Raw genomic sequence first — 23,519 nt, forward strand, 5'->3', positions numbered from 1 at the left:
TTTCCAAAGGAAAATAAATTGAACATTTTTTGTTGCTTCTCAATAATCTAAGATGGAACCATGAAAGGTTCAGCAAGCTATTGACCTTGAAGTGGTTTCTAGAAGCACTTCACAGGCTTCCAGCTTACGCTGCCCTTTGAACTTTCACTGGACTGTTCCTTATCTGCCTTTTCAATATAAAATTCTGCAAACGAGAAGCCTTTTAAATCCTGTAGCATTCAAGTATCTTGTATGTGAAATAAATGACAGAAAAATGAAACTGGTGTTGAGAAGGCTGATTGGAAACAGGTGTTCCCAGATGGGATATTAATAGTGCTGCCATGGCAACACTTCTGGAGGCATTTAGCAATGTACATCAAAACCTGTAAAAACATGAATACCACTCGATAGATACAGGTGCTCAACTCTGTTGAACTCCATTTTAAAATAATTACAGATTTGCTCAAAGATATGTATGTAAGGTAAGGATGCTTACCTAAACACTATTATAATAGCAAAAATTTGTGAGCAAAATGGTAGCATGATTATTAATATTATGACTATGGTTTACTCATATAACAAAATATCAAATAAATGATGCAATTCAAACATATGTCCGGGGTTGGACAGATGGTGCAGACAGTAAAGGCATGCGCTGCCAAGCCTGAAGACTGCAGTTTGCCACACTGTGCAAGAAGAGAACTGACTCCCACAAATTGTCCTATGCCTTGTGTATGTGTGCACAGGCAGACACACAGAATAAATAAATGTAAAGTAAAATTTAAAAGGAAATCTTCTCTGATGAGTATTTTAAAAAATAAGTTCAGAGAAATCTGGAAATATACATCAAAGCCATTGTTAATTGGGTGGGGGCTTTTACTTTTATTCCTATCTCAAAAAGAAATATATTATATACATATATTTTGAGACAGTGTCTCACTGTATAGTGGGGCTGGTCTTGAAGTCATGGCAATTCTCCTGCCCTCTACTTCATTTTGAGTAATATATTAGAGTATGTAGAAATATGTAAAAACACCACAGAAGCAGCTTGCTTAGCCACCACTGAATATCTGAATGGCTAAAGTTTATTTTATTTATTCCATAGTGGACTACCAAGAGGCAAAACCAAAACAAACAAAAAAAAAAAACTTGACAAGTTTGAAGAAAGCAGATAACTGACATGATTTTCAATGAGGTTCCAAATCTTTTTTTAAAAAAATGATTGCATTAAGACATACACAGACAGGCCATCGTGGAAGAACAACATAAACTGAACTAACTGCACAAAGACCTCATGATTGCAATTTTAACCATGATTATTTTACTATCTCACACTTCTGCAATTTTGAGAACATCCAGGAATTATATAAAGAGAATACAAGTGATAGACAGTAGACAGAGGCCCAATTAAGAATTCCTTGTCAGTTGTGATGGTCAAGGACTCACCGAAAGGACACTGGGTAGGGGTGACACTGATTCCCATAATAGGAAGTGTCAACCACAGCAGCTAACACCCAGTGGACTCACCATAGAATTCCTCACTGTGGTTCACTTCTTTTCTTTTTTCCTGCAATTATGTAACTGAAATTTCATCACAATTGATAGTGCCTTGGGTCTTTGTGAAAAAAAAAGGTCTTGATTCTGGATGCAAGCATTTCTGTGTAATGCACACAGTTATTTAGTATCCACAAAATAACCTATACTTCAATAATAAAGAGCTTTTGATCCTAAGGTTTTTAACTTCTGCTAGCTTCTACTTAACCAGTCATTCTTTTGGAAGTTATTTTATCCATATTTATTAAACACATTCTATAAAATATACGAATTCATGTACATTCTCAAGGACAGACACAGCGACAAAGAGCAGTAACATTTACCCTTGCTGCATGTAGGTTGCATATAAGAAACACGAGCTGCATTTTGTAGAGATCCATGCAGTGAAGGCTCACAAAAACATCAAGCAAACAGCTAGACATCGGTCAGCTACGAAAACTTACCCTCCCAGTCACAACAAGCTTAAACAACAAAAATACCAGCACTGACGGCATCATCCAAACCATGCTGGTCAGAAGAACTCTGGCTGGAAGGACAGTGAAGGAAGCACCGGCAACCAGGAGCTTTCCTTGTGCGCCACCTGGGGCTCAGGCTACCCTCTCCTCACATGGCTTTTCCCTGTACCTCAGGCTTATGCTGAAGTAGCATTTCAGGCTTCAAATTCAAACAACCTTCAGTGAAAAAGCTAGGAAAGGTCTCTTAAAAGAGTTTCTGGTCCTGGAAGCAGCTTCCTGTAGGTCCTTAAGGCAAATGCCAGGGATCAAATAAATTGTAGAACAGTCTCAACATGTAAACAAGAAAATCACTGATCAGAGTCATAACCTGGGACAGAAGGTTTTCACAAGGCCTATGGGGACAGACCAGCTTCTTGGTTCTTCAAAGTTCATGAGTTTTATATACTAGAAGTAGTACATAATAGTTTTCTATTGTAGGGACTTCTGGACTAGATAAAAGTTCACGGTGTTGCTTAAAAAACAAAAATACACAGCATGGAGAAGCCACTCAAACACAGAGCAGGCGTTCAGATTTGTTTTTGTTTATTTTCCATTCACATTTTACTTTTGTGATTGGCATATGGAAATCCAAATTGTGAAATCATAATGTTGGAGTATTTTAAGGGCATGCCATCATAGATATTAACAAGCTTATTTATACAGTAAGATCTCTGTAGGAAATGCTCAGCCCGATGCCACATTCCAGAATAGCCATTGGTTTCTTTCTCCAAATTGACCATGTTTATAGGTTTTACAAATATTCCTGATGCTTTCCCAGTGTGCTTGGTGATGATAAAATTCATAGCAATATCATCACAGTTTTGGGTCTCATCTATCAGAGCATGGACGGCTGTGGGTTGTCTCTGAAAGAGTTCAAGGTACTTGCTATTGAAGAACGAGGCTCCAATCAGCACCATGGAGTACTGGTCGCCGTTTCCAAACCCAGGTGTCTGTAGTTCAAAACCCCCATAACTGTAGACACTTGATGAAGTGGCGACATGCTTTCTAGGAACAAATCCTATGATTTGATCAGGAAATTGCTGAAAGAGAAGGAAAAGAACAATTAACTGTGGCATTTCTTTAGAGAAGACATAGATACAATGTTTATTTACTACAGAATGAAACTGATTTTCAACTTTATTTTCCTTATTTCTTATTTCCCTATTTCTATATCCTAATGTCATCTAATCCTGGAAAACTTCATAAATCTGTTTCCGGATAAGTTTACAGGTTAAAGTCTATCACAACCAAAATCTCTCTGAAAGTTGAAAAAAATTCTAACCTTAAAAATATTCAACAAATATTAACAGAGTTTAATCACCAAAGGCTCTAGTCCTTCAACATTTGCTAAAAGAAAAGTTGACTTCATGAACATTATTTATTATAGGGGACAAGATGTAATGTGATCATTTTGGAAAGCTGTTCTAACCTCTTAGGCTTATATAAAAAATTATAGATCAATATGAATTTTACTACTTTTCCACATTATTTTCTTCCCCTGTTGATTTAATGTTCTTGAAAGTCACTACTGATTTTAAACAATGCTATATTTTAGGCCCTTTCAGATTTAGGTTTTTGTTTTTCAAAAATACGAAATAATTAAATAAAGTCATGAGGATGTGTCAAGAATTTTGAAGAAAGAATAGATAGTAGCAAAAGCAATCACACTAAGGCGAGAGTTACTGAAGATAAAAAACAGCAAACTAAGAAAAACATTGAAATGAAAAAAGGCAAGAATTTATAGGGTTGGAAAGTTTAAATTCATTCTTGTAAACAATTTGAATTTCACTCACAGTTTGAGTTTCATCTATCAAAGATAAGGACACACACACACACATACACACACACACACACACACACACACACACACACACACACACGCTCCAAATTATTAAGAGACACAGAGCACTGATCAGACTCTATACAGTCAGATAATCTTAGTCAATGCACTGAAATGGTTTGGGACCTTTTTTGAATAAAACTTAAAATTACATTTATATTTCTTCATACTTTTACTGAGATTGTTCTCATTAATCATAGTCATATAGTCTACCTGACTCTATCTTTATATTTGGGGTAAAGTGTTCTGTTTTTTTTTTTCTTTTTATTAAAAACCCTTAAATAGATATCTCATAGCCGAAGTATTAATATTAGAACTTTTTTCCTAAGAAGCTTTTATTTACAAGGCTGAGGAAAACTGCTAATGTGGAAAAAAAAGATCAATTTGTTGATCAATGTGTTAGGTAAGAAGTCAAAAATCGCAGCTTTTAGAAGGCTGGTATCTGCAGGGCACTGTCACCACCTACTGTTCATATCTTATGTTGCTATGTCTCAAGTAAGGAGAGTTACTACAGTGTAAATCAGATATCTATAGGATGGATAGCACAGTGTTTAATCACTTCCAGGCTTCAGAAGATCTGCATGCAGTTTTGAATTCAAGTGATTTATAGTGCAGCTTGTAAAAGTCAGCCACTAATAGTATGTGTTCAGTTGGAGAGCTAGTGAGTGATTTATGCCTGCTCATTCAAGCTGGGATTTTGGAAACACCAGGCCACAATGGTATACACAGAATTATTACTGAAGAATTTCTCAACCTAAGATAAAATTTTATTGACACAGTAAATGTTCTCTTTTATAAAAAGTTACCCACAATTAATACACAAATGCATTTTTTCCATTTGAGACAAATGGTTTGTCTGTATTCTACTCTTGGCTGTACCAGGTTCTTTCACTGTTCTTGGGAATGCAATTCCCATTTTTCTTTCTAATATACCAAAATGTTTCAGATTGGCTTAAGAGCAGAAAAATCCTGATTAGCCTATAACAATTTCATCTGTTTTAGGTACTACCTTTACTGTTCCAGCAGTCCCCATGTTAAACCATGCTGGCCTGCTTAAGTATTAGATAGACTCAACTTTATCCTGGTAGTTTCATAAAGGGTATAGTAACATTACCTGCCAAATCGAGAAAGCAAAAACAAGGTCCTGGGCACTAATGAGAGTATCATCGTCTACCATTAAAACCGCTGCAACAAAAAGGGAAAAATGTACATTGAACAGTTTGTAAATGAAAGCAAAAATCAGTAATACAGTGATGCCTACAGAGACCATTCAAAATAAAGTATTTTCTAACCCAATTAGCAAATAAAAAATTTTCTTAGATTTGTCTAGTAGAAAACTTTTTTGAATTATAATTGATTTTATAACCTGCCTGAAGGGAGAAGTCATCATGTAATTACCATCCATCAACTCAGAAACTAACGAATCTTAAAATAAATAAAATCAAGTTTCTTTAAGCAAATTATACCTTCAAGAATTGTTACAAATGGGAGGAAGGGAGTGACAAAAATATATTAAGCGTAAGCTGAGGGGCATTTTATTTTTTCCTGTAATGCTGTAACGTGATAATATACACTCTCTATATGCTATGCCATATAGTATATCTTTAAAAAAAAATTGTTGTAACCTGTTTGCAATTTCCTCCCCAGGAAACTGCTTCTTGAAATCTTGGAAGCTGCTTTTTAAGCATTTCAAAGTACTTTCTTATGACAAACTTCTCCCGCATTTCTCCAGACAGTTAAAAGAACAGAAAGGCAGACATGCACACACCCACCCACCCAGGCCCTTCCAGACTCAGCCCAGCTGCAACTCACCACTGGTTTCCAGTTCAGGGAAGACCTGGAGTCTATTTCTCATTTTGTTAGCTGTCTGTGGCTTGAAGATCACAGGGACAGGGTGAGGCCCTAGAGAATTCCATAACTCCTCTGGTCCCTTCTCTCCGACATTGTTCCATACTACGATTACTTTGTGTAGATGTGGCACTGCCTGATAATGATTTAGGAGTCTTAACAAAAGATCTGTTCTGTTGTATGTCTGCATGATGAGAGTGAAAGAATCCAGGGTGGGCTTGCTCTGGGATTTTATTTCCCTGCGCAAAGTAAGCATCTTGTCTTCTTTGATATTGGGAAGTAAGTTGGTCAAAGCCCCAGCTACGAGTAGCAATACCAGGATGACCACCAAGGAGAATCGAAGCACTCGGATCCCCATGACTCTTCCCGGAAGTTTGCAGATATGGCAACACCTGGGTAGACATGGGAATAAAACAGAACTTCAGCATTCTTTCCAGTCACTGTGTTATGCTTTTTCAGTGAACTCAGCAATCCATCCACTTTCATTTGATTAAACGGGCTTCTCCATTCTTCCATAAGGAATGGTCTTGATTCTTTTCCTTTTGGTCCTGCTTGTTTGAAGTTGTAGATAAACGATCCTAACCATATCAAATCAGAAGAGTGAAGAATTTTACGATTTGTCTTTATCTTGCCAGTAACAGTCTGGATCAAAGATCATTTAAATAGAATTATGTTCCCTTTAATAATACATTAATTGTAGGCTTGTATTTTGGTAGTAGATGTGTTTTTAATAAAATCATACAGAAACTATAATACACAAATTAGATAATGGTAACAGTAGCAGCAAATACTTAGAGTGTGCTTATCAGTTATCAGGCTTCTTTTATGTGTTTCACACGCCACAGCATGGATTGATTCATTCAGCAAACAAACAGATAATGAGCACTTACTTTATGACCCACACTGTCCTAGGTTTTGCGAATGCAATAATGAATAGGTATCTGCTGTTAGGACCAGAGAAGCAGGAGAGTCATATAATCAAACTGAAATGGTCTTTTGGGTACTGGTTATGAATACAATATTTATGACAATAAATCAGATTGATGGGGTAGGCAAGGGCCAGATTATGTGAGGCCTCGTTAGCTTCAGTAAATCGGATTCTACCCTAAATGAGATAGAAAGCCACGGGAGGGTTTGATGGAGACTGATGTGACCTAGTTTTTTCTTCTTTTCGTTTGATAGTTTAGATGCTTATAGATATTCAATAACTTTTCCAAGATTATTAAGCAATTTAATAACCTCGTCCCTAGATGCCAGGTGCTCATCACTACGGGCTGTGGTATACTTCCTAGAGTCACATGCAGGTTGAGGTAGAGCTCTTAAGTTTCTAAGGCTCCACATCCAACAGTACAGACCACAAGGCACTGGACTGGGCTATGCATTCTTCTATCTTCCTTCAGATACTTAAAGAATCTTCCAGGGCTGGAGAGATGGCTCAGTGGTTAAGAGCACTGACTGCTCTTGCAGAAGACCTGGGTTGGAATCCCAGCACACACATGGCGGCTAAAAACTGTCCTTAACTCCAGTTCCAGGCGATCCAACGCCCTCTTCTGACCTCTGTGAGCACTGCACTATACGGGTGCATGTCCATATATGCAGGCAATACACTCATTCAGGAGGCTGAGGCAGGAGGATTTTAAGTTCCAAGCCAGACTGTGCTACATAATATGTACTAAGAACCTGTCTCAAACAAAACAAAACAAAACAAAAGCACGATACTCTTCCAGAACTGGCTATGAGACAGCAGCCATGAACAGATAATTAATGAGGTAGGCTTACATATTCAACACCTAAAAATTTTTATCCAATCAATCTCTCAAATACCTATGTGAAAAACGGTTAAATCTCACAGTTAGTTTTCCAGACCTAGAAGCGGTTTTCTGGCTTCCACACATTGTCATTTCTATGATTGCTACCTCCTGCTGTAGCCTGATGCTTTTCAATTATTTCTGCTTCCAATTCTAGACTATTTATTTTTCCGCAAATCTCCATTAAGCCTTTTAGCCATGTCCTTATTTTGTATTTTGGCAACTGAGCCTCATATCCATTTTGTCAGTGTATGAATTCAGCTTGACATACCTGCAGCTGTCTTAAGATATAACCTCCATGACTGCCTATAAGTAGCAGTAGCGGGACTTCCCTGCAGTTTCCCAGCACACCATAAACAGATAAAACCACTGAAGTCATCAAGCTCTATTATCAGTCCCTGCTGCAAGCATGTCCCTGAGCCTTTGGTATTATCTTAATATAAACCAGGTGCAATCTAACAAGATGGACACTTTTTTGTCCTAACCTGTAAATACACCACAAATTTCTGACCTAAACTGCAGGGGTCCAAAAGGACCTGGGTGTTACTGTCACCTAAGTCCACACTTTTCTGCAAGATTCCTAATAAATTGGACTCCATGTAATTCTGGATCTGTTTGGCCCTCTTTCTTTGGACTTATAGCACTTTGGGGCCAGTTCTAATCCACCAGGTCCTGTGGATCTATTCTAGAAATAAAAAAGCCAGAACTGAGGAAAAGGAATTGTCCAAAGAAATTTATGAAAAGACTAGACACAAAAATCAATTAGGAGTTTCTAATCAACATCTTTAAAATACCTTTAAATAAACAAAATAGATTTCTTAGAATCAGAAAGAATATGAAGGGATGGGATAGCCAGCTTGCTGGATGAAGTGTTTGTCATTTAAGCATGAGGACCTGAGTTCAGTCTTTAACATCCATGTAAAAAGTTGGATGTTGTGGTGAGCTCTTGTCGTTCTAGCACTAGAGAAGCAGACACAGGTGAATTCTTGAGGTTCACTAGTCAGCCTAGCCTAATCAATGAGCCCCAAGTCCCAGTGAGAGACCTTATCTCAAAAAATCAAGGTGGCTGACTTTTGAGGAATGTTGTACCTAAGGCTGATCTGTTCTCTGTATACATGTACACACATATACTCCTTCCCACCACCCTCCCCCCCACAAAACGAATATGAGATTATAGCTTGTTTTTTTTTTTGAGACAGAGTCTCTTGATACAGCCCAGGTTGGTCTTAGGATTCACTATGTAGCCCACGCTGACTTCAAACTTGAGACAAGCCTCCTGCCTTAGCCTCCCGAGTGCTAGTATTATAAATGCCCATTATTCTTGGGGCTGGAAAGATAACTCAGTGGTTAAGAGCACTAGCTCTTCTTGCAGAGGACCTAAGTTTGATTCCCAGCACCCACATGGTGACTAACGACCATTCTTAACTCCAGTTTCAGGGGATCCAGCACCCTCTTCTGGCCTCCAATGGGCATCACACAACATGGGTACACTAAACATTTAGGCAAAATAGTCATACATATAAAATAAAAATAAATAACCCCTCCCAAAAAGGATGTCCATTATTGAGGACTTTGATCCATAGTCTATCTCCTTTTCACTCTTGAAACAGTTTCTCTTCTTAGACCACACAGTAAACAGATACTCTGGTTTATTGCTCAGTATGGATTGAGATGTGATACTCCAGGAGACTTCTCCATGGCAATCAGACCATGGCTGTGCCACTGTCTTTGTTCTTCTTCATATGATGCTGCCTCTACATACCTTATTTTTGCTTCTTTCCACTTTCCTGGGAAAGTACACTGGTGTTTACACACTCAGGCATGTCTAAGTTCTTCATTTTACATCTTCTGATTGAACTCAGGCAACTGAAGCTAGGCCATTATTCCACAGCAATCCCTAAGACTAGTCTTAACTGTCCTAACAGAATATTACGTTATCTGAATGATGTCTCATCAACCTTTTGCTTTGCACAGAGGACATCTTTCTGTGTTTAAAGTGACCACCACCCACCTGTGATCCTGCTTCATGTTGTGAAGTGTATTTTGTAATGGCAGAAAGTTTTCTCTGATTCAAGGGCAGAGTGAGACAATATAGACTATAGTTTTCACATCTTCCTTTGAAGTTTTTGGGAATGGAGACATCCAAGAGGACTCAGGGCATACACTCCCTGCTGACAGTGGCAGACTCTCGTGGAAATGAAGGAAGAGCTTATTTGACTGTCTTTTTTTTTTTTTTCCTTTTTCTTGAGATAGGGTCTCCCTGTAGCCCCAGCTAGCCTGGAACTCACTATGGAGATCAAGCTGGCCTCGGTCTCACAGAGTCACTTGCCTCTGCCCCCCTGGACTCCAGAGTGCAGGAAGCAAAGGTGTGTACCACCACACCCAGCATTAACCACCTATACAGTGTCTCTCACTATATAGCCCAGGCTGACCTTGAACTCGAATTCCTCCTCCCTCAGTCTCTTGAGTGCTGGGATTACAGGGATGCAGCATTACTCCCAGAATTAGGAAGAGCTTATTTATAAGAATAAGCCACGAAAAATCCCATGTTGCAACAGTCCAGTCTTGAAAAGCAATGTTACTTTTACAGAAAGCTTTTTGGAAAGTTTTCAAGGGTATTTGGTCTTGGACTACATTTTACAGTTCGTTCTATTAAGAAAAGCAATTTTGGGTTTCCCTTCTATCATGGCCTTACTCTAAGATATGAATAAAGTAACCTCAGCTTTACTCTCATTAATTTTCCAAGGACAGTAATTTAAGGCTTTAGAGTATAACATTTTCATTTCATGTACTCACCCACTAAAACAACACATACTGCTAAGACAGTCAACCAAAGATAAGCCGCATGAATTGATCTTGATTCCAAAGCTTTGAAAATCCTTTTAGTACTGAATTAAAAGCGAATCTTATAAAACATATTTTCAGTTCTGCATGGTCACTTATAAACACACGGTAAAGAACATTTTGAGGGGACTGGAGAGATGATGGCTCAGTGGTTAGGCTCAGTGGTTAAGAGCAGTGGCTACTCTTGAAGAAGACCCGAGTTTAAATCCCAGTACCCACATGGTGGCTAGCAACTGTCTGTAACTTCAGTTCTAAGGGATCTGAAGCCCATTTCTGTTCTCTGTGGACACTGCACAACATGGGTGCACTTACATACATGCAGGCATAATATTTGTATACATAAAATAAAAATAAATAAATAAAAGAGAACAATTTTAACAGTTTTAAGTATTTTACATTAAAGGACACAGGATCAAGAGCTTTGTATTCATTTTATGTAGCCAGGTGGAAACAGCATGCTATAAAAATTGCATACAAGTGTTTCTAGTGTGTAGGTGCTAATCGCTTGCTACCTCACACTTCAGAAAGCATTGCGGAGATTAAGTACTGCAGTTTACTGTGAATAGAGAATGTTAAAGACACTCATGAGTGACAACTTCACTTTCATCTACACTGCCAAGCTGAAGTTAACTCCCTGCACTCATAGAACTTTTCTCTTTGAAATACCGTCTTTTTTTAAAATTTTTACAAAAACTTTATTGAGAATTTCATACATGTATATAAGGTGTTTTGATCAAATCCATGCCTACTCCCTCCCCTCCAACATTCCCCCTCTGAAGAGGCAACCTTAAAATCTTTTAAAGATTAGATACAAGCCCCCAAATACTTTTGACATTTCTGGAACATACTCTGTTCCAAAGGCCAAAAATGAAATACCTTCTAATCCCCTATTTTTACCTGTATCAGAAAGGTTTCAGGATTTATACCTTGAGAGATATTTTATTTGGCATTTATTAAATAATGCAACTCAATTAAAACTATGTAAATTTTTTGATTTGCATGGAACACTGAGAGAGAAAGGACTTTACTATAATATGAGAGGAACACTACTTCAAGAAGAGCTGGTCTAGAACTCTTTTGTAGGCCCATTGCAAATAGCCTTAATACGCTCTGCAGAATTATGACGACATGGCTACATGATTTCACAGTTCATAGCTTTCTTCTGTTTTTTCCTAGACAAAGAACTTATCATATAATTCACAGTTTGAGCTTTGAAGTGGGGGGAGGGGGGTAAAGGAACACATCGACAAGACCTATATCTAACTTGGAAAGAACGAAGAAGTAATTAAAGGTGGGTGGGAACCTTCCAGTTCCCTCACTTCTTATGGTTTACTCGTTTTCTTTCTAAAATGATGTCAATCTACTGACACCCTCTGTCTCATTCCAAAGCAGATCTGACTGCTCTGACTCAATGCTCTCTGACCTTCTCTCATCCCCATAATGACAGCAGGTAAAACATAGCTGATAAACACTGCATCTGAAACACAAAAGATTTTCCAATATTTTTTTTTCATTTGGACCTATGTTATGTCATAGGAAAAGGAGACATCCCTTCAGTTATTTTGATACATTGTTATTCCAGAATCTTCCACACCAGAAGTTTTCAACCAGGAATAACTGTGCCCATCACAGCAGATACAGTTAAATCTGGAGATATTTTGGGTTGTCACAATTGAGAGGGGGATACTACTAATTATGTATCTAGAGTGCAGATGTCAGGGTTGCTACTAAAACTTCCTGCAATGCACAGGACAGCACCCATAGCAAAGGATGCTATTTCTCTTCATGTCAAAAGTATCCAGGTAGAGAAACCTCACTCTGAATTTCAGCAGCTTAAAAAGAAATATAGCCTTCTCTGTTGGAGAAGGCTACCTACTAGGACAGCCTCCGCAAACTCACTGCTGTCTGTTACACTCAGAGAAGCCACCTCTCTAAAAATGCCCCAATGTTTATATGCCTCCCTGCACAAACTCACAGTTGGATGGGCTCTCAGAGCACTCCTAAGCCAACTTATTTTTACAGATCAAACTCGGGGTCTAGGGACAAGAATTTCCTTACGGTCATGTGGCTGCATTCGGCAACTCGGCAGGAGCAGAGCCATGGCAAAGTTTCTGGGTAGGACAGTCCATGACTGTCCTCAATGGCATGGCTGTCACTAAGTACCTGGTAATAAAATAAAGATTGCTTCCTAGTGTATACGAAAACTTGTATAGCTTCAATGGGATATCACAATCCATAAAATTCACCCATTTAAAGAATACAGTTCAGTATATTCTTGTAATGCCCTCAGAATTCTGGAAACATCATGACTGGTTTTTTTTTTTTTTTTTTTTAAGATAGAGTCTCACAATCTAGCCTAGGCTGGCTTGAACTCACTATGTAGCCCAAGCTGGCCTCAGTGTTAGAAATGCAGGCACGTGCCACTTCCAGAAGCACAATTTAATTTAAAACCCTTTCAATGCCCCATGGAAACCCAGATATAGGAGCGATCATTTTTCATTTCTACTAATCATAAACCTAAGTTCCTCCCCAGCCCCAGGAACCACTATTTTATTTTCTGTCCCAATGAGTCTGTCTATTCCAGAGCTTGCCTATGAATGAAATTATATATGGCTTATGTCTCACTTCTTTCACTTAGCATAGAATATTTTTAAAATTCATGCACCTGTAGTAGATACAGGCATCTGTGTGTGTGTGTGTGTGTGTGTGTGTGTGTGTGTGTTTATGCATGCTTCCATGTGGGTGGAGCCAGAGGTCAGAGGTTGACATCAGGTGTTTTCATCGATCACTCTCCACTTTATTTACTGAGGCAGGGTCTCTCGCTGGACTTGGAGCTTGAAGATTTGCTGTCTAGTTACCCAGCTTGCCCCAGGGATCTTATTGCCTTCCAAGTGCTGGGGGTGAGACTGCCATGCCCGTCTGGTTTTTATGTGGGTGCTGAGAATCTGAAATCCAGCCCTGATGCTTGTACAGCAAGGGCTCAATCCCCTGAGCCATCTTCCCAACACCCCTCTTCTTTTTCCACTGCCAAATAAATTTTATTGTGCAGATATTTCATATTTTGTTTATCTGTTCTTTGGCTGATGGGCACTTAGGTTGTTTCCATATTTTGGCTATTATAAATTCTGCTGCAACGAACATTTGTGTGCAAATTTTATGTAGACATTTGTTAGCACTTCTCTTGGGTAAATGCCCTAGAAGTGGAACAACTGAGTTATGTGAAAAATACTTAAATATCTAAGTGAAGTAGAGTTTCTGGAAGATCATTACTGGAAACTGGAAATTCTCTTAAGCACAGATATAAGGTAGTATAAGAAAGTAAATACTACACAGTCTAAGAAGTGACCGTTGCACATTCCCACATGTATGCATTTCAATAGAAAGGGAAATTCTAATTTTCCAAGACCAGCTAGTCAGTGATTTACTACATCAAAGTTCCCTAGAAACAGCACTGTGGAATTATTTTCTCAGGGCTCATTTCTTCAGACTGGAACAGCAATAATTATGCAGAGAAGCTGTAAACAAATATGCAGAGCCAAGCAGGAACAAAAATGGTCCTCCGGCTCACCAGGTAGAAACACAATGAGCAGCTTGGCATGATGGGCTGAGAAGCTGTCGCTTTCATCTTGATGCCACAGATGGTAGAAGAATGATAACTTTCTGCCATTTCGCTGCGAGCTCCGCCTGGTACAGCACAGATTGTTTCTCCTTGGGCTCATTCTCTAGGATATGTATGTACTTGCATAAAAATGGATGCTTATAGAATACAGATGCCCAGGAAAGGGCCTTCATCTGCCAGGATTTAAAATCACCCCCAAGGTGGACTGCAGAGGTGGATTCAGAACCTGGACTTTCCTTCTATAGACATGCAAGATGAGGGCGGGAAAACACAGCTGTCAACTGGCAAGCAGTTTCTGGCAAGGTTTGCTGCATGCAAATAACAAACGCTGTGCAAACTGAGGCAAGGGGGCTGGTAGCTACAGGCAGCAACCTGATTTATGACTCCCTGTATTGTCTACTTATCTACCAAACACTTCCTTCTGCACTTTTGACAACTCCTCCTTCTCAAGTCTCTTTCGAATTATCACCTGCCCTGTGAAAATTTCCTTTACTGCTCTCTATCCTCAGTGTTCCTGTGAACTCTGGGTCCAGCAAAGGACCTTGTTCCCAGGCATTACAACTGTGCCTCTGGCTCCTTTTTCTGTGTGAATTTATCTTATTATTACATTTATTTAGTGTGGTATAGTATATTGTGTGTGTGAGTGTGTGTGTGTGTGTGTGTGTGTGTGTGTGTGTATACCTATTACTATGGCATGCACATGCACAAGGGGGCCCCGGGGATTACACTCAAGTTGTCAGGCTTGGCAGCAGATGCCTTACTTGTCGAGCAATCTTGTCGCCCCATTGTGTGCATCCATCTTGAGGAGATCTGTGTCAAACCAGAACAGGATCTGGCCCATTTTGTGAGTCAGTGCTCCCATTCTTGATAGCTGAATGGACTGAGGGAATCTGTTTAAATTGTCCAAATTTTCACAATGGATACCAAAAAATGTTAACAGAATAATTTCAAATGCAAATCAGGTCCAATTAAGATTCTTTTCTTCCCAAGGAATTTTTCCCTCCTTAAAAGACCTGGCCAGGCATGGTTGTACACACCTTTAATCCCAGCACTCAGGAGGCAGAGGCAGGCAGATCTCTGTGAGTTCAAGGTCAGCCTGGTCTACATAGTGAGTTCCAGGCCAGCTGGGGCTACAGGGAAACCTTGTATCAAAAAATAAACAACAACAAAACAACCTGGATCATCATCACCCATCTGGAGATGAGAAGTGACGAACAGGCTGCTTTTCCATCTTTACCACCCGAGTATGTACTCGCATAAAAATATCTGTATCAAATACAGATGCTCAGGAAAGGGTCTTCAGCCAGGAGATAAAATCATTCCAAGGTAGAACCCAGAGGTCAATTACGAACTGGGCTTTTGGGGAGGGGGTATAAAGATGAATAAGATGTTTTGGATGAAATACACAAAAATTCAATAAGAAATTAAAAAAAAAAAAGAGAGAACCAGGCTTTCCTTTTGCAGACATTCAAGATGTGACCAAGCCACTTAACAAATCAAGAGGTATCAAATCTCTGATTTTTTTCACATATTTCTGAAGTTATTCTGCACTGAAGTAAGTTTGAATATTCCTGTTTATACTAAAGCTCTTGGGGGTTTGCCTTGGGAGAAAAAAATAAACATCATTTGTCGGACAATATAATCTTTGTGAATTTCCCCAAGGAAGAAGTTTAGCAGGTAACAGTAACCAGAAGGTATATGACTTACTCAGGTAGGCAGCATACAAAATTTGAACAGACAAGACATACTTAACTTACTTACCTACTTAACTGTTACAGCTTGAATGTGAACTGCCTCCCACAGGCTCACACGATTGACATTGGGTCTACAGCTTGGGGTGCTGTTTTGGGAGGTTGTGAAACCTTTAAGAGGAAGGGCCTAGCTAGAGAAATTGAGTCTCTGGAGGACAGGCCTTATGGGGACAGCCTCACCTGGGTCTAGCAGACCTGTTTTCTAGCTAGCACCATGTAACAAGTATCTGCAGCATGTTCCTACCAACATAGTGACGCCAGCTGCTAAGCCTTCCCTGCCACAGTGGACTGCATCCTCTCAAACCATGAATCAAAATAAATCCTTCTTCCCTAAGGTTCCCCCCCTCCCCCCAGCTATTCTGTCATAGTAAGAAGAAAAGTAACTAATACATTGATTTATGAAAATCTAGTTTGGGCTCTAAAAGTGGCAAAACTATTGACTTTAGGATGATCAGCTTTAGGAAAATTCAGTTTACTATTGCCCCATTCTAAGCTTTTCCCATTAAAATTTTAAGGAGTATAAACTAGAATTTATTGCTTTTTAGTATTTTAGGATTTTTTTAAAAAAAGATTTAAATTAAAAAATTTTTATATTTGTGAGTGTTTGTCTGCATGTATGCAAGTGCACTACATGGGGGCTTGGTGCCTGTGGAGGCCAGAGGAGGGGGTTGGATCTCCTGGAACTGGGAACTGGAGTTATAGGTGGTTGCAAGCTGCCACGTGGGTGCTGAAAACAAAACCCAGATCCTCTGCAAGAGCAGCATAGTCTTAACTGCTGAACCATCTCTCGAGCTCCAAGAGTTTTAAGAGTTTTACCCATATTCAGGAATCTATGCTTCTCAGTTATTTTTGAATGATCAGCTAGCTCTTCTAATCTTCTGCCAGCTCTCCTTGCTAAATGAGTTCCTCTAATTTTTTCCCCTATAGAGCACATCTACCTTTACAAAATTCTTCTTAACTTCTTAACTTTTGTTACTTGTTTCACAAATCTAACTACATCAAAATACCTTAAATAGTTTTGTGTTAATACCCACTGACAGTGTAACTAGCTATATACACAGAGATACACATAATCCTTGATGCAGCCATTTAAAACCCTGTCATTTAGAAGGACTAGCCAATCATGCCTTCACTACACTTTTGAAGCTATAGTTCTGAAACAGAGTCACAAAAACAAACCCAAAAATCTCCATACATATACCATCACATTTGACTAGATGAATGCTGTAACAGGTCATTCGACAGGGCAAGCTGTGAGAAAATTATCTCTACACTGATTACATTACATGCAAGTCCTCTCCTGCCGGCAGCCAGGTTGAGTGAGCCATTTCTTTATGGACAAATAAGGCTAGAATAAACAACACAGGCAGCATTTAAAACAAGGTGTCAATCACTAGGCACCTGTGTCTGTTTCTCTTCCTAATCCCACTCCTTTATCCACACCAAAACTGCTATTTCTGTTTCTCTATCTTCAGTTTCCTCCTCAAAATATCATATTCATTCTCAACACGGCTTCAGGGAGCTACTACCAATTAACTACAGTTTACTTTATTATCCTTGATTTAGGGGAAAACACATAAATTATGCATAAAGTGTTTTTAAAGCACAGCCTGCCTCCTTCAATCTAGCCATTTATCACTGAGGAACACAATGAGGTCCTCTTGACTTTCAGGTGTGAATGAATGGGAGATGAAGGTTCTTCCTGGCTTTGCACAGTTCCCCTAAAATTATCAGTTGATTATAGATGATGATGATAGGAGAAGTCCAGTCCGATGGACACATGCTAGGGGAGGAGCAAGAGTGATCTTATTCCCAGGAGAAACACTGAAGACTTGTGCAAGGATCCAAGGAATGAATGAATACCAAGAAATCAAGAAATAGAAAAGCATTTTTAGCTCAGGAGAGTGTAATACAAATTTAGTTCGAGAACTATGTCAAAAAGAAATCAAGTACATCTGTAAATATATTATTTTTGCCATTTCAGGACATTGGAGCTTTTCATTTGAACCTCTGTCTGTTTAAGTAATAGGAAAATCAGGAATGGGGGCGAGATTGCTGGGCAACAAAACCTGGACTGCCTTACGGAACTCTTTCCCTTTTAGTTTAAACTGGTTTTCCATTTCTTCCAAAGTGTCACTTCTCAAAGAGAATAGATTCTATACATATGTATTACAGCTTAGAAGTATTTTCAGATATCAAACCTAAGAGAGAAGCAATACCAACTCATGTGAGCTTTTTCACATTAACTGGGAAGGGTCAAACTATTTATGGTGCTTTATCTGTCAACAATTTGGAGGTGCTCCAGCATGTGCCCGGCACTGTGGGACAAGGAGGCAGACATAGCTTGGGTCCTCACCTAGCTTAGCAACAGGAAAGGAAGCTGTCAGAGCTCTCCTCCCTTCAGGCTTACACAACAGCTCCAACTGACAGTGTTCCAAAGTTTTGGACAGAAAGGAAATAAAACAGATACACTCCATTTTGTAGATGGGATTTGGGACAGACTAGGAAAAGAATTTCCTGAACCACGGAAAGAGTGGTGAGTTAGACCCCAACTCCTGACTCTCACCCTTGTATTATCTTCTGTCATTGGCATGGGCTCTATTTTCAGCTTTATTCTAGTCTACAAGAATGTTAAATTTATGGATATTGGGCTGGAGGTGTAGCTCAGTAGCAGAGCACAAGCTCAGCAAATGTGAAGTCATAGGCTCAGTCCTTAGCCGCCCCTTTGTCCTCAAACAAAACAAAAACAAAAACAAAACAAAACAAAACAAAAAACACAAGTTGGGCCTGGAGAGAGGGCTCAGCAGCTAAGAACACTGGCTGCTCTCCCAGAGGACCCAAGTTTGGTACCCAGAACCTACTTGAAAGACTAACAATTGTTTTAAGGGATTGGATGCCCTCTTCTGGCCTTCATGGGTTTGCATACACAGTATACTTACATACATATAGGCAAACACTCATACACGTTAAAAAAAATACAAGATTTGATTTCCCACTATAATCTGGACTGTGATTTCAGTGGATCCATTTATAGTATTTCTTGGCTCCAGCCGGAACTGTTCCTTTCCCTTTTTCCTGAGACAGGACTTTATTATGTGGCCTAAGCTGACCTCAAATTCACAGTTCTCATGGCCCAACCTCCCCAGAGCTGGGACTGCTTCCATGCCTGGCAGAACTTTTATTTTCAAGGAAGCAAAACCACCAGAAATGGTGATGTACGCTTTTAATCCCAGCACTCAGGCAAACCTTTGTGAGATGGAGACTAGCCTCATCTACATAGCAAGTTCTGGGCTAGCTGAGGCTATAGGGAGACCTAGTCTCAAAAACACACAAAAAAATAGCACCTATGTAAAAACTTTGGATTAAGCTGGGGTGGTGGTACTGCCTTTAATTAATTGGGAGGCAGAGGTAGGCAAATCTCTGTGAGTTGCAGGTCAGCCTGCTCTACATAGCAAGTTCCAGGTCAGCCACAGTTATATAATGAGATCCAGTCTAAAAATTTTAAAGGAACAAAACAAAAAATACAAATAAAATCAATTTCCGATAAAAACAGTGATATGTCACTCACGCTCGCAACAGCATTATTTACAATAACCAAAAAGAAAATGTTATCCAAGTGTCCACTGATGAATTAACAATCCATTTGTGGAAGTGTAGTATATACATACAATGGAATTTCATTACACATCAAAAAGGAACTTAAATCGTGTGCTGGTTATTTTTTGTCAACTTGACACAAGCTAGTGTCACCTGAGAAAGACCCCCAACTGATGAATTTCCTCCATTAGCTTTGGCCTGTGGTTATGTCTGTGGGGCATTAATTAATTGCTGATTGATGTAGGAGGGCCCAGCCCCCTGTGGGTGATACTAACCCCGGGCAGGTGGGTCTGGGCAATATAAGAGGGGTATTTGAGCAGGCCAGGGAAAGTCAGCTAGTAAGCAGCATTCCTCCACGGACTCTGCTTCAGCTCCTGCTTCCAGGTTCCTACTTTGAGTTCCTGCCTTGGCTTCGCTCAGTGGTGGACTGTGACCTCGGAGTTGTAATCAAAAACCCTAAATTGTTTTTGGTTGTGGCGTTTTATCACAGCACCAGAAACAACTAGGGCAAACTATGTGAGATAAACTCATACACAAAAAGAAAAAAATATTGTACAATTCCACTTGCATGAGGTATTCAGGAACACACAGAAGCAGAACACAGACTTCCGCTTGCCAAAGTCTAGGGGTAAGAGGATACAGCCAGCTTTTTTTAAACATTAAAAGTTTCAGCTTTACAAGGTGAAAAAGTTCTGGAGATTAGTTACACAGCAATGTAAAAACACTTGACATCATTGAACTGTAAAAATTGTTAAGATGATAATTTTTTTATTTTGCCACATTTTTTAAAAATCAAAAAGAAAATCTGTCACTTACCTCATTGTGCTATTAATTTTTCACAAAAACATTCCTTCTGACTTCAGAACTTGGTAGGAATAGGCTCTCGACACTGTTAAGAGAAACCAAAGAATTTTCTGTGATGCTTTTTTCAGCCAGCAGTATGTTTAAAAAACTCTTAGTGCCATTGTCCAAGTTACTTTTAAATTTAAATTAAATTAAAATTGCTAGTCTGTGTTCTAAAAGTTACATTTAGGTAATGAGGTAGGTAATGGTTTCCTGTTGGTGGATGCCAACACCATGATACTTTTTATATCTCTTCTGAGGATCCAGAAGCAGAATAAATGGAACGACCCCAGCTATCTAATGAAACCAGAGCATACAGGTCGTGAAGTGACGCTTACGACCATGTATGCTGTTTGCATTGCGATTCAATTCCTAGACTTAATATGCACCTATACTCTTAGTCACTATTACAATTTCTTTTTCGTCAGCAGTTCACAGGACATTCAGTCTGAAGCATCTAATCAGCCATGGGTCTAAAACAGGGTTGCAGATAAATGCCACTGTGGATTACTGCGGATGACAGATGGCATCCTTCTCATTCTTGCTGACTGTTGCTGGAAAGGACCTGGAACGAGACCAGAGAGGCGTGCAATTCTATCCCTTAATTCCCTCTTGCTTTCATTTCTCAGTCTTCAACCACATGTCTAAACAACCTAGATATTTTCCCCCATATAGTATGCACAGTTAATAAAATTTGACTAACCGATGACATAAACAAAGCTGTAAATGTTTGCAATAGAAATATATTTATTAATTTAAGAAAGCTCATGACTAATTATTTGTAACCTTACAAAATCTTGTAACACATGAAGAAGTGAATAATGTTGACTGGAGGCTTCTCAGATACCTCATCTCACTGGGGAATTACAAAATACTGACTACCAAAATAGAGCTGAGGAATCTTTTTTTAAATTTTATTTTCCAAAATAGTCTTTTATGACAAAATTATTGCAGGAGTAAAGGGAATAGGTTGGCATCTGGAGACTCACTGAGTGAGAGGCTCCTGTTCACAGCCACAAGTCCATCTGTTGTGTACAACTGAAACATCACACAGTTCTAAAACACCTGACTGATCTTTCTTTACCTCCATCTCTTCTTCATATCAACTTCTCTTCATAAAATTCTTCCAGGAAAGGAGCTTTGATTTGTCTGGATTTATAGTCCCACTGCCCAATACAGAGCCTCATAGATACTTGTTAAATGATGACTGAATGAAGACTCAAACTTGGACGTGACAATATACATAGGGTAACATGTATGGGACAAATACTACTTCAAGATGGGAAAAGAGGTGAGCATAGTGGAAGATTTTCTACCCCCAGAACTTTTCCTGATTTCTATTGTGTCCTTCTAGACTTATATTGCAAACAAACATGCCTTTAGCATTGAATTTGGCCACTATGCTGGTCAGGACTTAAGGATGTGAAACCGCTATTTGTGAACAGAGAAAGCCCCCAGGAGAAGATCTATTCTGGGGGCGGAGAAAGGGGGACAAACCTGGGAGTCTCTGGGAACTGATATAGCTAAAATTAAACTTCAATTTCTCTAATGTATTTCAAAACTATTCAATAACAGGCAATGTGCCTAAACCAGCTAAGTAATTTCTGATTTACAGCAGTACATGATACAATACAGAATTTACTTTCAAAGGTAGAATATAAATCACTTAGGCTCAAACTACAGCTGACCTTGAAATCAGTTGCTAAAATTTGAGTATTTCTATGTAACCCCCATCATGATATTGAAAGAAAGCTGTTTTAGAGGGAAAAAAAATCAACTGCAATGGAAATATTTACCCTTAAACTACCTAATCGGCACCCAATTAAAGCTTCCCCAGTCAGCAATGCAGTAGGGTAAAATTCAGACTACTGCAAAAATAAAAGCTTCCTTTCAAATGGTAAACGCTGCTAACTGAAAATATTTGCTTAATAAAATAAAAATAATGAAATACAACCGAAGAAAGGCAACAATAAAAAAATGTTCTTCTGGGAACTTAATTTGTGGAATCTAATCGTTCCTATCAGCAGTTTTTAAAAGACGAACATTAAAAAAAATTACATATGTTTTCAAAAATCAAATTATCTAATAAAACCCTCCTACACCCAAAGTTTCAAGAAGGAGGGTAAAACATACATAGATCCTCAATGCAATAAGAATAATAATCAATGAAAGCGCATTTTACCACCGCCTCACCTCGAGTGCAGAAGATTGCAGTGGGACCAGCGGGTTTAGCTTGCAGCTTGGTTAGCATAAAACGGAAGGGGAGTTTCGTTGGCTCACCCCTTTTTTTTTTTCCCTCTCTCTCTCTCTCTCTCTCTCTCTCTCTCTCTCTCTCTCTCTCTCTCTCTCTCTCTCTGTCTTTCCTAAACCCGGCAAGCGAGCTTCTGCCCAGTTTTGCTCCTCTACGGATAATCCGGAAAACCTGCCGCCTGCAAAGTGAGCGCCTGGAGCGGGGGACAGTCCCCAGGTGGCCTCCTCTCCCTCCCTTTCGGTTGACGCTCCACTTCCTGTTGGCTAAAAAGGCATTCCCGAGAAGCTCGGTTTTGTAGTTTCCAGCCCACCTCCGAAAACCAGTCCAGCATTTCTCCCGTTGCTTCTCCTAGGTAACAACTTTTAATCATCCACGTGACCGGCCTTGTATATGCAACACTCCCCCCCCCCACCAAAAAAGAGATGCTTAAAGGAGTGTGTCCCTCCTCCAGGCTCGTCCGCAGCGTCCTCACCCTGGTGTCCCACTCGGTCGACTTTTGCCTGCACTTCCCAGAAATGGACCAGATGCCACGGCTGCCCATGGGTGACCTGGAGGCCAGAGGGGCTGCAGCTGTTAGAGACTGCGGGGGAGGCAATGCAAAAAGTCTCAATGGCTCTATTCCTAAAGAACTTCTTTTAAATACCTTTAAGTGTCTCTTTTGCAAGGCACTCAACGATCGTCTCCCGCGTTTCCTCGGGTGCGGTAGACACCCTCACCATAGACCCGCAACGCCATCCTTGCACATCCTGCGCAGTGGCGGCGCAGCACGTGGCTGCCTGGGTCCTTCAGCACTGATGCCTAAGGCTCCCCAGGGATGTCAGGTCCTTAGGGGGTTAATGGAGAAGGGGCAGGCGCGGGCTGCACTGCATCCGAACGTCCGGGAACGTTGGTGGTGGGCCACCCGGGTGGGTGACAACGGGCCCTCAACCACCCAGCCGGTCCCGTCTACAGGTCGCCAGCTCAGATTTCCTCCCCAGTCCAGATGACAGGACCCCAGCTCAGCCGGAAACCCGGCTGGGCGCCCCTGCTTTCCGCAGCCCTGCACGGCCCCGCCTCCTCCAGCAGCAAGCCCCGCCTCTCCAAAAAGCCCC

The 23,519-nt window shown here is 39.9% G+C and overlaps 1 protein-coding gene across 2 annotated transcripts; it reads right to left on the reverse strand.

Moving 5' to 3' along the window:
• Positions 1-1,192: 1,192 nt before the first annotated feature.
• Extl2 (exostosin like glycosyltransferase 2) lies at positions 1,193-23,492 on the reverse strand. 2 transcript variants are annotated; one of them, XM_008842810.3, is made up of 5 exons: positions 23,072-23,492; positions 20,151-20,223; positions 5,680-6,107; positions 4,982-5,052; positions 1,193-3,067 (listed from the first exon to the last, which is right to left on the reverse strand). In XM_008842810.3, the coding sequence occupies exons 2-5, from the start codon at positions 20,153-20,155 to the stop codon at positions 2,582-2,584; spliced, it is 990 nt and encodes a 329-aa protein (XP_008841032.1). In that variant the 5' UTR covers positions 20,156-20,223; positions 23,072-23,492; the 3' UTR covers positions 1,193-2,581. The 2 variants fall into 2 exon arrangements, with proteins under 2 accessions (XP_008841032.1, XP_008841031.1); XM_008842809.3 differs by lacking the exon at positions 23,072-23,492 and adding an exon at positions 22,371-22,766.
• Positions 23,493-23,519: the final 27 nt, after the last annotated feature.

The sequence above is a fragment of the Nannospalax galili genome, unplaced genomic scaffold, assembly GCF_000622305.1.
Source record: "Nannospalax galili isolate Female #2095 unplaced genomic scaffold, S.galili_v1.0 scaffold2280, whole genome shotgun sequence".
Lineage (NCBI taxonomy): Eukaryota > Metazoa > Chordata > Mammalia > Rodentia > Spalacidae > Nannospalax > Nannospalax galili.

Coding starts and splice junctions, on each gene's coding strand:
- Extl2 (XM_008842810.3), bottom strand. Junction 5,053..5,679: donor CCCTGAACTGGAAACCAGTG/GTGAGTTGCAGC, acceptor TTTTTGTTGCAG/CGGTTTTAATGGTAGACGAT. Junction 3,068..4,981: donor TTGCTTTCTCGATTTGGCAG/GTAATGTTACTA, acceptor CTTCTCTTTCAG/CAATTTCCTGATCAAATCAT.